Raw genomic sequence first — 12,298 nt, 5'->3', positions numbered from 1 at the left:
ACTAGGTTTTTTAGCCACACCTTTCCCTTTCTCCAAGGTACTCGACATGGTTGTCTATTATCGCAGCTACTCTGATTTTGAATTGGAACCCTTGGGGAGGTATTAAGAGGACTCCAATCTATACAAGGATGGAAAGGAGTAAAAGGGTGGAAAGGAGTGAAGTCAAACTTGCTCTATTCACTGATGTCATCCTTTTCATAGATAATCCTATGTCAAAATTTACTGAAAGTATTTGACTTAAATCGGATTTTGGTTCCTTTTCAGTTTACAGCATTAACTTTACAAAAAGAGACTTGTAGGGGCGTCATAGTCCTAACAACTTTGGAGACTGGGATTGCCTTAACAGTAAACCAACGGTATCACATATTACTTATCTGGGGATCAAAATTGGGAAATCTTCACATATGCTATATTCTTTGAACTACCCGCCAATTTATACCAAAATTATAGCAGAACTGTAGCGGTAGAAATATTTCCCATTAACCTTTTTAGGCCGATGCCATTTAATTAAGATGGTGTCAGTCTTTCTCCATACTTTTGTACCCTCACCAACATTACAGATTTTATTAAAACATGTAGACATCATGAGAATGGACTCTACTTTCGAGGTTTATGTGGGTCTGGTAAACTACCTTGGATTGCCCTCAGAAAGTTAATGGTTTTTAAGGCGGATGGAGGGCTTAATTTCAGACATGTAGTGTATTAGCTCTACGACACTAGTCACTACTCCAACGAGGGTTTAGAATCAGACTTTGCGGATACTTGGGACCTCACAAACCTTCTACATACCAGGTTTGCTAAGCTCTCCTCCCCAATCAAATCTTCGGTTCTTATGATAGACACTATCGTAACCTGGGGGAAAAAAAAAAAAAAAAGGATAAAATATTTCAGCTTCCCTTTTTAATAGCCAAACATATGCCGATAAGAAACCACCCCGAACAATTACAATTTCCAGGGGAGAGAGGGGACTAGACGGAGCGATGGCTATCATGCACCTTGAAGAAAGAAGGTGGCTCACCGCTGTTGAGATTAAACAAAATTCTCTTTATCAGATAAAAAAAAAAATGTTTTCATGCATTTTGCAGTTACACTTATTTTGTAAATTACGATCCCTCAAAATGGACCAGGAAACAGTGCAACACTCAGATGATATCATATGCTCGGACTCCCATGGGGTCACTATCTTCTCAGATAGTTTAAGAAAATTGTTCCTATTTTTCCATCCTGGGCCAAATGAACAAAATACCAAGGTATAGCATTCGTAGGTGAATAATCAATGAAAGGATGGAGGGAAACCTATTTTAAGCTCATGCATTCTGCGCTTTATGGTTTAACCCCTTAATGCAATATCAGGTAACTGTAAGTGATAAGGATTAAGGGGGAAGTATGGAGCGAGCGCACGGGCATTTAAAGTGTTAAAATCAGGGGGACGCCCCCTCGCAGCACGATCGGCCGGTGACTGTTCTGCCATCTTTGTACTCCTTTGAAGCTCTGCCTCCGACAGGGCTTCAAGGGAGACTGTCAGTATCACGATATACTGCAATACATTAGTGTTACAGTATATCATGCAAGCAATCCAACGATCGCTGCTTCAAGTCTCCTAGGGGGACTAATAAAGAAGTTGTTTTTTTTATGTTCCAAAAAAAATAAATCATTTTTTCCATAAATCAATGTTAAAATATATAAAAGTTAACAGAACTGGTATCGCCGCATCCGTAAAAGTCAGATTATCACAATATAACTTTGTTGAATGCAGTAAAAATAAATAAAACCAGCAAATTGCTGGTTTTTGGTCGCCTTAGCACTAAAAAAAAAATGACATAAAAAGTGATCAAAAAGTCGCATATACCCCAAAATGGTATCATATCATAAGCCCTCACATCGCTAAATTGGAAAAGTAAAAAAGTTACCGCTCTCAGAACATGGCTTTTGGAAGGTGGGGAGAAAAATGGCTGAGGAGGGAAGGGGTTAAATATACCTTCTGCAAATTCTCCTGATCGTATTACGGCTTGTACGAAATGTCAGACTCCTCTCACTATCTTATGGAATGGGGTATGAAGGGGTGTTCGGTCGGAATTATACTGGCGTCGGATCTCTAGATATCTATATACTTTGTGGCCTGTGGAAATTACTTTCACTCCACAGGCTATGTTGTTCAATCAGATTAAGCCCCTAGAACATGCTCTCCTGGGCCAGAATAAGAAACCACAGTTGGTTCAGTTTTGGTAGTAGCCCTCCGATGTCTCTTAGCCACGTGGTTGCAACAAGTGATGCCTGATATCCCCATGCTTCTTACACCATTAAAAACCTTTGAGTATTGATCGCATGGATACTATGCGCCATAAAAAAAAATGCATTTTTTTGGGGGAGGTGGAAAACCTTTGAGGCTCAGAACATTCAGAAAATAAATGATTTGGTCAATCCCTTCAGATATACGTTGCGGTATGGATTAGAGGATTTGAGGGGGATCAATTAGGCCTCATGCACACTTCCATCACCGTTTTCACGGCCGTTTCTCACGGATCTGTGTGTACACATTCCGGGTTTCCGTTTCAAACGGATGTTGTGCTTCCGTTTGACTTCCGTGTTTCCATTAAAAAACCGGAAGGTATTGAACTTGTCACATGTCCCAATCTGTGAACTTTGGCAAACCCTACCATTGCTAGGGCAACAGTTCAGTCACAAGGACGGTACACGGAAGCCTTCCACGTGCTGTTCGTTTTTTTTCACGGACCCATTGATTCTCTCACGGAATCACTGACAAAAGTAGGACGGAATGGAACAACGGGTCCGTGAAAATAACGGAAGTGTGCATGGGCCCATTGAAATGAATGGGCCAGGATGCTATCAGTGAAAAAAACGTATACCACCCTGAAGGAAAAAACTGAAATGGGAATGAGGCCTTAGGAGATTGAGTTTCCAAAATTGATTCATTGTAAAAAAGGAGGACATTATCTCTTTGCGTCCTTTGTGGAACTGTAAACTTTATACGATTATATTGATATGATGCCATTGTAACAGTTTTTGTTTTTTTTTTATTTATTTTTTTCAGCCAGTGGAGACACCGGGAGATGTAAACCACTGTCAATGTATTTGTGTTTTTCTTATGACATGACTGTGGCAATTTCTGTATGTTTTTTTCTTTTGTTTTCTGTAAAATTAAACTTAATAAAAATTAAATAAACCTGATTCATCACATCCCACGGGGGCGTTAGAAAACGTCCGAGAACAGAGCAGGTTCTATTTTTTTGACCACCAGTATTTACGGTCCGTTAAAAAAAACGGCCAGTAAATATACTCATAGAACTTTGTTCTAAAAACGACAGTGACACGCTAAAGACGGCCATTTTTCACAGTCGTGTGAATGTTACCTAACTAGTTCTCAAAGAAGGTAAATTCCTGCAGCTTTAGCCAAAAGCTGCAGAGTTCTTACACAGACAAAGTAACTTACATAGCATGTAAAACAACACGCAAGTCAAACCAGCCTATTCACCGGCAATGTTGACCCAGAGGAAGGTAAAGTCCCCACGAGGCAGGAATCAATTTTACTCGTTTAAGAGGGGGAAAAAAAAAATGCCATTCCCAGCTCCAAAAATGGTAATCAGAATAAATCTCTGGATCAACCACCTATCTCAAGTGATCTAGTACCCATAGCTTGTGATATCACTTTCAAAAATATAGTTACAGTCCCGGGTATAAGTAGATCATTAGAAAGAACTCTGTATTGACATATTTATACATACTTATTAGGTCCCCCCTCTTTTATCGAATACTAAATAACCACAATTTTGATAACCTTTCTGGATACTGCAGTCCACCCATTCCATTTATTACATTGGTTGCCTGTCTTTGAACCCACTTAACTCCTTAACGCCGAGGGACGGATATATCCGTCCTCAGCAGCAGCTAGTTCGCGCAGGAGAACGGATATATCCGTCCTGTGATGGCACGGGTACTGCCACTGTAACACGCGATCAGCGGCAGGAGCACGGTTGTTATACACAGCCTGGCTCCTGCTGCAACTGCCGGAATCGAAGCGCTCTCCGATTCCGGCAGTTTAACCCACTAAATGGCGCTGTCAATAGTGACAGCGGCATCTAATGTGTTTGACAGAGGGAGGGAGCTCCCTCTGTCACCCGATCGGCGCCCCCGCAAACAAATCGCGGGTCGCCGTCGGGTTTCCATGACAGCCAGGGGCCTAACAAAGACCCCCAGGTCTGTCTTCAGCAAATGCCTGTTAGGCCATGCCGGAGGCATGGAACAGGTTGCCTGTCAGATTTACACTGACAGGCAAGAATGCTTTGGTATACTAAGTATACCAAAGAATTATATATGCGATCAACAGATCGCATAGTGAAGTCCCCTGGAGGGACTTAAAAAAAAAAAAAAAAAAAAAAGTAAATCAGTTAAATAAACGGATAAAGTTTTTTTGCCCAAAAAGTGGTTTTATTTAGTAAAAGTGTCAAAACAAAACACATACACATATATGGTATTTCTGCGATCGGAACAACTTGACCAATAAAATGAACACATTAATTAAACCGCCGGATGAACGGCGTCCAAAAAAACGCAAAAAACTGCAAAACTTTTCTCCCATTCCTCCCATAAAAAATAAAAGTTAATCTACAAGTCCTATGTACTCCAAAATAGTACTAATGAAAACTACACATTGGCCCGCAAAAATCAAGCCCACATACGCCCACAGACTGAAAAATAAAAAAATTACGGCTTTTGGAATGCGGCGATGCAAAAACAAGTAATTTTTTTCTAAAAAGGGTTTTTACTGTGCAAACGTAGGAAAACATAAAACCTGTACATATTTGTGTCCTCGCTCGTCTGACACGATGCAGGATCTGTGAGTGACGTCACAACGTGATCTCTCGAGAACACGCTGTGTCTGCACTGCCAGAAGCTGGGCGTTCTGAAGAGAAGTGGATGATTCTTTTCGTCAGAACGCCCAGCTAGTAAAAGTAGTGAAAACGCCCCGATGTACGTACATAATACACGCCCAGTTGTACTTTTACTTTTCAACACGCCCAGTTGTACTTTTGCAAGCCTCATTTGCATAAATACAAAAATGGTCATAACTTGGCCAAAAATGCTCGTTTTTTAAAAATAAAAACGTTACTGTAATCTACATTGCAGCGCCTATCTGCTGCAATAGGAGATAGGGGTTGCAAAATCTGGTGACAGAGCCTCTTTAGTATGTAATGTTGGCATGTGTTTTACTATCCCCAGTGCATAACCTTACATTTATCAGTGTTAAACCTCATTTGCCATTTATTTGCTTAAAGAGGCTCTGTCACCACATTATAAGTGCCCTATCTCCTACATAAGGAGATCGGCGCGGTAATGTAGGTGACAGTAATGCTTTTTATTTAAAAAAACGATCTTTTTTCACAAAGTTAGGAGCGATTTAAGTTTATGCTAATGAGCTTTCTTAATGCCCAAGTGGGCGTACTTTTACTTTCGACCAAGTGGGCGTTGTACAGAGGAGTGCATGACGCTGACCAATCGGCATCATGCACTCCTCTCCATTCATTTACACTGCACTAGCGATATAGATATATCGCTATGTGAAGCCTCATACACAAGCCCTAACATTACTACAGTGTCCTGATAATGAATACACATGAAATCCAGCCTGGACGTCATGTGTACTCAGAATCCTGACACTTCTGAATCTTTTTTGTGAGATTCCAGCAACGGATAAGAAATCTTGCGAGATCTCGGAGCTAAACGAGATTTGGTTTCACTTGCCGGAATCTCACAAAAAAAGAGTACACATGACGTCCAGGCTGGATTTCATGTGTATTCATTATCAGGACACTGTAGTAATGTTAGGGCTTGTGTATGAGGCTGCACATAGCGATATATCTATATCGCTAGTGCAATGTAAATGAATGGAGAGGAGTGCATGATGCTGATTGCTCAGCGTCATGCACTCCTCTGTACAACGCCCACTTGGTCGAAAGTAAAAGTACGCCCACTTGGGCATTAAGAAAGCTCATTAGCATAAACTTAAATCTCCCCTAACTTTGTGAAAAAAGATCGTTTTTTTAAAATAAAAAGCATTACTGTCACCTACATTACAGCGCCGATCTCCTTATATAGGAGATAGGGCACTTATAATGTGGTGACAGAGCCTCTTTAAAGAGGCTCTGTCACAACATTATAAGTGCCCTAACTCCTACATAAGGAGATCGTCGCTATAATGTAGGTGACAGCAGTGCTTTTTATTTTAAAAAAAATAAATGTATTTTTACCACTTTATTAGCGATTTTAGATTTATGCTAATGAGTTGCTTAATGCCCAAGTGGGCGTATTTTTACTTTAGACTAAGTGGGCGTTGTACAGGGGAGTGTATGACACTGACCAATAAGCCTCATGCACTCCTCTCCATTCATTTACTCAGCGCACAGGGATCCTGCTAGATCCTTATGTGCTGTCTTATACCAACACATTAACAATACTGAAGTGTTAGAGGCTCTGTCACCAGATTTTGCAACCCCTATCTGCTATTGCAGCAGATAGGCGCTGCAATGTAGATTACAGTAACATTTTTATTTTTAAAAAACAAGCATTTTTGGCCAAGTTATGACCATTTTTGTATTTATGCAAATGAGGCTTGCAAAAGTCCAAGTGGGCGTGTTTAAAGTAAAAGTCCAACTGGGCGTGTATTATGTGCGTACATCGGGGCGTTTTTACTACTTTTACTAGCTGGGCGTTCTGATGAGAAGTATCATCCACTTCTCTTCAGAACGCCCAGCTTCTGGCAGTGCAGACACACAGCGTGTTCTCGAGAGATCACGCTGTGACGTCACTCACTTCCTGCCCCAGGTCCTGCATCGTGTCGGCCACATCGGCACCAGTTGATTCTGCAGCAGCATCAGCGTTTGCAGGTAAGTAGCTACATCGACTTACCTGCAAACGCCGATGCTGCTGCAGAATCAACTGTAGCCTCTGGTGCCGATGTGTCCTCGCTCGTCCGACACGATGCAGGACCTGGGGCAGGAAGGCAGTGACGTCACAGCGTGATCTCTCGAGAACACGCTGTGTGTCTGCACTGCCAGAAGCTGGGCGTTCTGAAGAGTAGTGGATGATAATTCTCGTCAGAACGCCCAGCTAGTAAAAGTAGTAAAAACGCCCCGATGTACACACATAATACACGCCCAGTTGGACTTTTACTTTAAACACGCCCACTTGGACTTTTGCAAGCCTCATTTGCATAAATATAAAAATGGTCATAACTTGGGCAAAAATGCTAGTTTTTTTAAAAATAAAAACGTTACTGTAATCTACATTGCAGCGCCTATCTGCTGCAATAGCAGATCGGGGTTGCAAAATCTGGTGACAGAGCCTCTTTAAGACAGTGAATAGACATTCCACGGGATGTCTATTCACAATCTCATAAAAGGTGCAAAGTGTTTGCAGACCGTTATTTACAGCCGGAGGAGTAGTTTAGGAGAGGGCATAAAAATGAACTTTTGACAGCAACGGCCAGTGAGGGGTGAGTAGAGTTCAATAGAGAAATGCTGGTGACTGGTTCCTTTTATTTTTAAATTCGTATTAAAATTATTGAAAAAAAGATAAAAAATGATATGACATCCAATGACTCACCCAGGTAAAGTTTTGTATTTACCATTGCATAGAAGCTTATCAGATTAGTTTGAGAGGACCGATCCCTCTTAGGGCTTATTCACACAGTGTTGAATTGCTGCAGATTTTGCTTAAATTATTTAAGCCAAATCCATAATTGGATTCAGGAGAGCAGACCTGTAAGTCCTTCCAGTAATTATTTCTTCCATTTAGGTCTTGTTCCTTGTTTTGGTTTGAAAAAATACTTGCAAAATCTGCAGCAAATCTGCAGTGTGTGGACAAGGCTTCAAAAAGAGGTCAAAGTGAGCCTGGAATTTTTAATACTGGTACCACGTTTACTATGTTCCAGTCATTATAGAATCCTAAATATTAGTCTATCACTGTACTTAATTCCCTTAGAACAAGGGGGTGTATGCCAGCTGAACCCGGTGATTTAGCAATTTTAATCTTTTTACGGCGGCTCTGCACTTCCTGTTCAGACTGGTGACATTTAAAGGAGAATTTACTTTATCCTCAAACATTTTACTTGACATTTATATAATTTACAAGTAGAAAAAGCAAACGTACAATAAGTTTGCTTTCTCCTCATCAACCTCCACAGTTCATCCCGGAATACTTTTTAAAAGGGCAAACACTCTGTTTTTTTTTCTTTTTAGGATTTATTGAATTATGGAACATTTTAACTTACCGTTTTTTTTTTTTCATGATCTGCCCCTATCTGTTTTTACATTTTTCCACCATGACAGCACCAGCACTCGATAAATTGCCCCTTTAACTAATAGGAACAGGAAACAGAGGTTAAAAGCCCCCTTCCTATCCCTAGTGGTTTCCTGTTCCTAAGGCCCCATGCCCACTTCAGTTTTTTCCTTCAGGGTGCTATCCGTTTTTGTCACTGATAGCACCCTGAACCCATTCATTTCAATGGGGCCATGCACACTTCAGTTTTTTTGATGGTCCGTTGCTCCGTTCCGATCCAAAGTAGAGCATGTCCAACTTTGGTCCGGGATTCCGTGACCGTGAGGCCCATGCAAGTCAATGGGGCCGTCCAAAAAACTGAAGGCACACGGAAGGCATCCATGACGAGTCCCTCTTCTTCCTCCAGTCCGACCTTCCAGAATGATGCGGCAGCCTGTGATCGGCTGCAGAGGCCGCGGCAGCCTGTGATTGGCTGCAGAGGCCGCGGCAGCCTGTGATTGGCTGCAGAGGCGGTCACGTGGGATGAAGCATCATCCCTTGAGGCCGGCCTTCTGACGTCATCCTGACGTGCGTGACCGCCACTACAGCGGCGACATGGATTGAACGTCATCTCTGGAGGCCGGGCAGGAGGAATGTAAGTATGAACTTATTATTTATTTTTATTACATTAAAATTGTATTTTCCACGCGCCGAGCATGGTACTGTCCAGGGTACTAAAAGAGTTACTTCCGATCAGTGCAGCCCATTAACTCTTTCAGCACCCTGAACAGTACCATGCTCGGCGCACGGAAACACGGAGTGCACACGGAAATCACACTGCCGCTAAAACGGGTCACGGACCTGTCAAAAGCGGCCGTGAAAATGGTGATGTAAGTGTGCACGAGGCCTAATAAAAGGACAAGACGCAGAGAGGTCCGGTGCTGGGTCGATCCTAGCAGAAGAAATGGGCAGTGTGAGGCAATCAGTTATTCACCCTTTGGGTATGTTCACACGGCTTTACGGCCGTAAACTGCCTCCAAACTGAAGCAGAACGCCTCCAAACATCTGTACATTGATTTCAATTGGAAAAACGGCGTTCTGGTCTGATGGGGATGTTTTGAAAAACCGCCGCATTAAAAAACGCCCGCAAAAAAGAAGTGCATGTCACTTCTTGAGCCGTTTTTGGAGCAGTTTTTCATGGACTATAGAAAAAACACTTAAAAAACGGCCGTAAAAAAAACGCAGCAAAAAACGAGTTTGATTAAAAAACGGCTGAAAATAAGGAGCGGTTTTCCCTTGAAAATAGCTCCGTATTTTCAGACATTTTTTGCTCAGCGTGTGAACATACCCTTCCTCTCAATTTTTTTCTACTGCCTAAAGTTCCTTGGTCTTTAAGGAGTTTTTTGAGGGGGAGGTTTACTGCACCCCTAGAAAGGAAAAGTTTCCTCTCTACCAGTCACCAAGGATCGGTCCCTTCTTGTCTTCTCCAATTGCCGACGTCTGTATTGCCATACTGGTTCCGCCTAGGCGCATCGACCAGTTTCGGATTGTGACGTCACAAGCATACCTAGCGTGCGTATGCAAGTCAGGCATGTTTCTAAGATGGAGGACGCCATGATGGTGGTGCCCATGCTATCAAACTAGAGCAGATTAATACATTCTCAAAAGTATATCTGTGAAAGAGAGTCCTGGTAACCCCTGGGGGAATCTCCTATTCCAGAACCCTCTTTATTATGTAAGGGGTCTTAAGTTCTTTGATATCTCCCAAGAGATCTGAATCTATGGAGCCCCAGGTTATGTCAGGACCAGTAAGTAGCAACACTTTAGGTGTCTTGCCTTCATTGTAAGCTGTATCTATTTTTTTATTTGTATCCCCTGTTGTGTATTTTAGGGTGACAAACCGGCTACTCAAAAAGCCCACTCCAAAAAATGTGGTATTTATCCTAAATAAATTACCGGACAACTACAAAAAAACCTTTATGTATGTCATGTACCTCTAAAACTGTCCAGCAAGAACAGGGCCTCATTTCAGAACAAATGAAGATAAGACTGTAAATTTAAGGCTGCCATCGAAGCCTGAATCTCCTTAGTCCTTCAGTCCAACCCCCCCGCCTCCATCTAAAAAGACCTACATTAGAATCTTCTGACTCAGAATTAGATGCTGACCCAGAAATTTATGAGATAGCAAATTTGGAGGATCCAGACCAGAGGAGGTTACAAAGTTTTTTTCTGCAGATGACACGGATGTTCTCCTAGAGGCAATTAGATGTACAATGGACATAGAAGAAATATAAGAACCTTTGTCTATACAAGATGAGATGTTCGCAGGCTCGGTCCCTCCTAGAAGAGATTTTTTTTCCAGTTCATAAAAATATTAGGAAATTAAATCGCAGATTTATGGAATAATCCAGAGAAAAAATTTGTAATTCCCAGAGAGATAAAAGGAAAGGTTCCCTTTTAAGGCCTCATGCACACGACCGTAAAAACACCCGTTATTACGGGTCGTAATTACGACCTGTAATAACGGGCTCATAGACTTCTATTGGCCACGGGTACCTTCCCGTTTTCTCACGGGAAGGTGCCCGTGCCGTTGAAAAAGATAGAACATATCCTATTTCAGGCCGTAATAACGGCACGGACAGTCCATAGAAGTCTATGGAGCTCCCGTAATGACGGGTGGCTACATGTGTGCACCCGTCATTACGGCAGCGTTGCCAAGCGACGTCAGTAAATAGTCACTGTCCAGGGAGCTGAAAGAGTTAACTGATCGGCAGTAACTCTTTCAGCACCCTGGACAGTGACTACCGATCAGAATAAAGAGCAACCTGTAAAAAATAAAAAACGTTCATACTTACCGAGAACTTCCTGCTTCCTCCAGTCCGGCCTCCCGGCCGTTGCCTTGGTGACGCGTCACTCTCGACATCCGGCCCGACCGTCCCTGGATGACGTTTAAGCCAATGTGACCGCTGCAGCCAATCACAGGTCAATCACAGGCTGCAGCGGTCACATGGACTGCCGCGTCATCCAGGGATGTCGGGCTGGATGTGAAGAGAGGGACGCGTCACCAAGACAACGGCCGGTAAGTAGGAATTTCTTTAACTTTTAGTACAGAAAGGGCTGTCCCTTCTCTCTATCCTGCACTGATAGAGAGAAGGGGCTGCCGATTAGTGCAGTGCTATTTTGCCGCCAAAAACGTGCTCGTAAATACGGGTGGAACACGGGTGACACTGGACCCATATTTACGGGCACGGGTCCGTAAATACTGGTGCAAAACGGGTCGAATACGTGTGACACCGGACCCGTATTTACGCCAGTATTTACGGGTGGGAAAAAATACGGTCGTGTGCATGAGGCCTAAACAAGAAGATACTGAAAACTGGGATGAAATGTAAGTTGAAATGCAGGCCCCCAAAGAGGTTAAAAAAAACAAAAGCATTGCCCTTTGAAGATGCATGCCAATTGGGCGACCCTATGTAAAATAGACTGAGTCCTTAGAAAAACTTGGGAAGCCACTACATGCCTGTTCAGACCTAATGTGGTGGCTACTAGTTTCGCAAGGTCTCTGTATATATGGTTACAGCAGCTGGAAGAACAAATAGCAAATAAGACCCCAAGGGAACTCCCTTTTTAGTGGGCGCATCTGCCGTGTCAGTTCATTTTGCTGCTCGTTCTGCAGGTTTGTCAAATTCAGCTAGAAGAGCCCTCTGGCTTAAAGAGGCTCTGTCACCACATTATAAGTGGCTTATCTTGTACATAATGTGATCGGTTCTGTAATATAGATTACAGCAGTGTTTTTTATTTAGAAAAACAATCTATTTTCACCAAGTTATGACCTATTTTAGCTTTATGCTAATGACTTTCTGAATTGACAACTGGGCGTGTTTTTACTTTTGACCAAGTGGGCGTTGTAAAGTGAAGTGTATGACACTGACAAATCAGCGTCAAACACTTCTCTCCATTCATTTACTCTGCACATAGTGATCCTGTGTTGTTCACTGTGTGTAGTCACATACACACACATTAA

The 12,298-nt window shown here is 42.4% G+C and overlaps 1 protein-coding gene across 3 annotated transcripts in view; it reads right to left on the bottom strand.

Annotated features, from left to right (window-relative positions):
- GRB10 (growth factor receptor bound protein 10) overlaps positions 1-12,298 on the bottom strand; it is a 439,832-nt gene that overhangs the window by 152,588 nt on the left and 274,946 nt on the right. For 2 of the 3 annotated variants that reach the window (XM_075826992.1, XM_075826991.1), the window contains exon 6: positions 790-852. The exons of the other annotated variant lie outside the window; for it this stretch is intronic. In XM_075826992.1, the coding sequence (XP_075683107.1) occupies positions 790-852 (63 nt within the window). The remainder of the gene's footprint in view (positions 1-789; positions 853-12,298) is intronic. 3 annotated transcript variants of the gene reach the window in all.

This window comes from Rhinoderma darwinii, chromosome 5, assembly GCF_050947455.1.
Source record: "Rhinoderma darwinii isolate aRhiDar2 chromosome 5, aRhiDar2.hap1, whole genome shotgun sequence".
Classification (NCBI taxonomy): domain Eukaryota; kingdom Metazoa; phylum Chordata; class Amphibia; order Anura; family Rhinodermatidae; genus Rhinoderma; species Rhinoderma darwinii.
The sequence above is the reverse complement of the archived record's forward strand: the minus strand, read 5'-3'. Positions and strand labels throughout refer to the sequence as shown.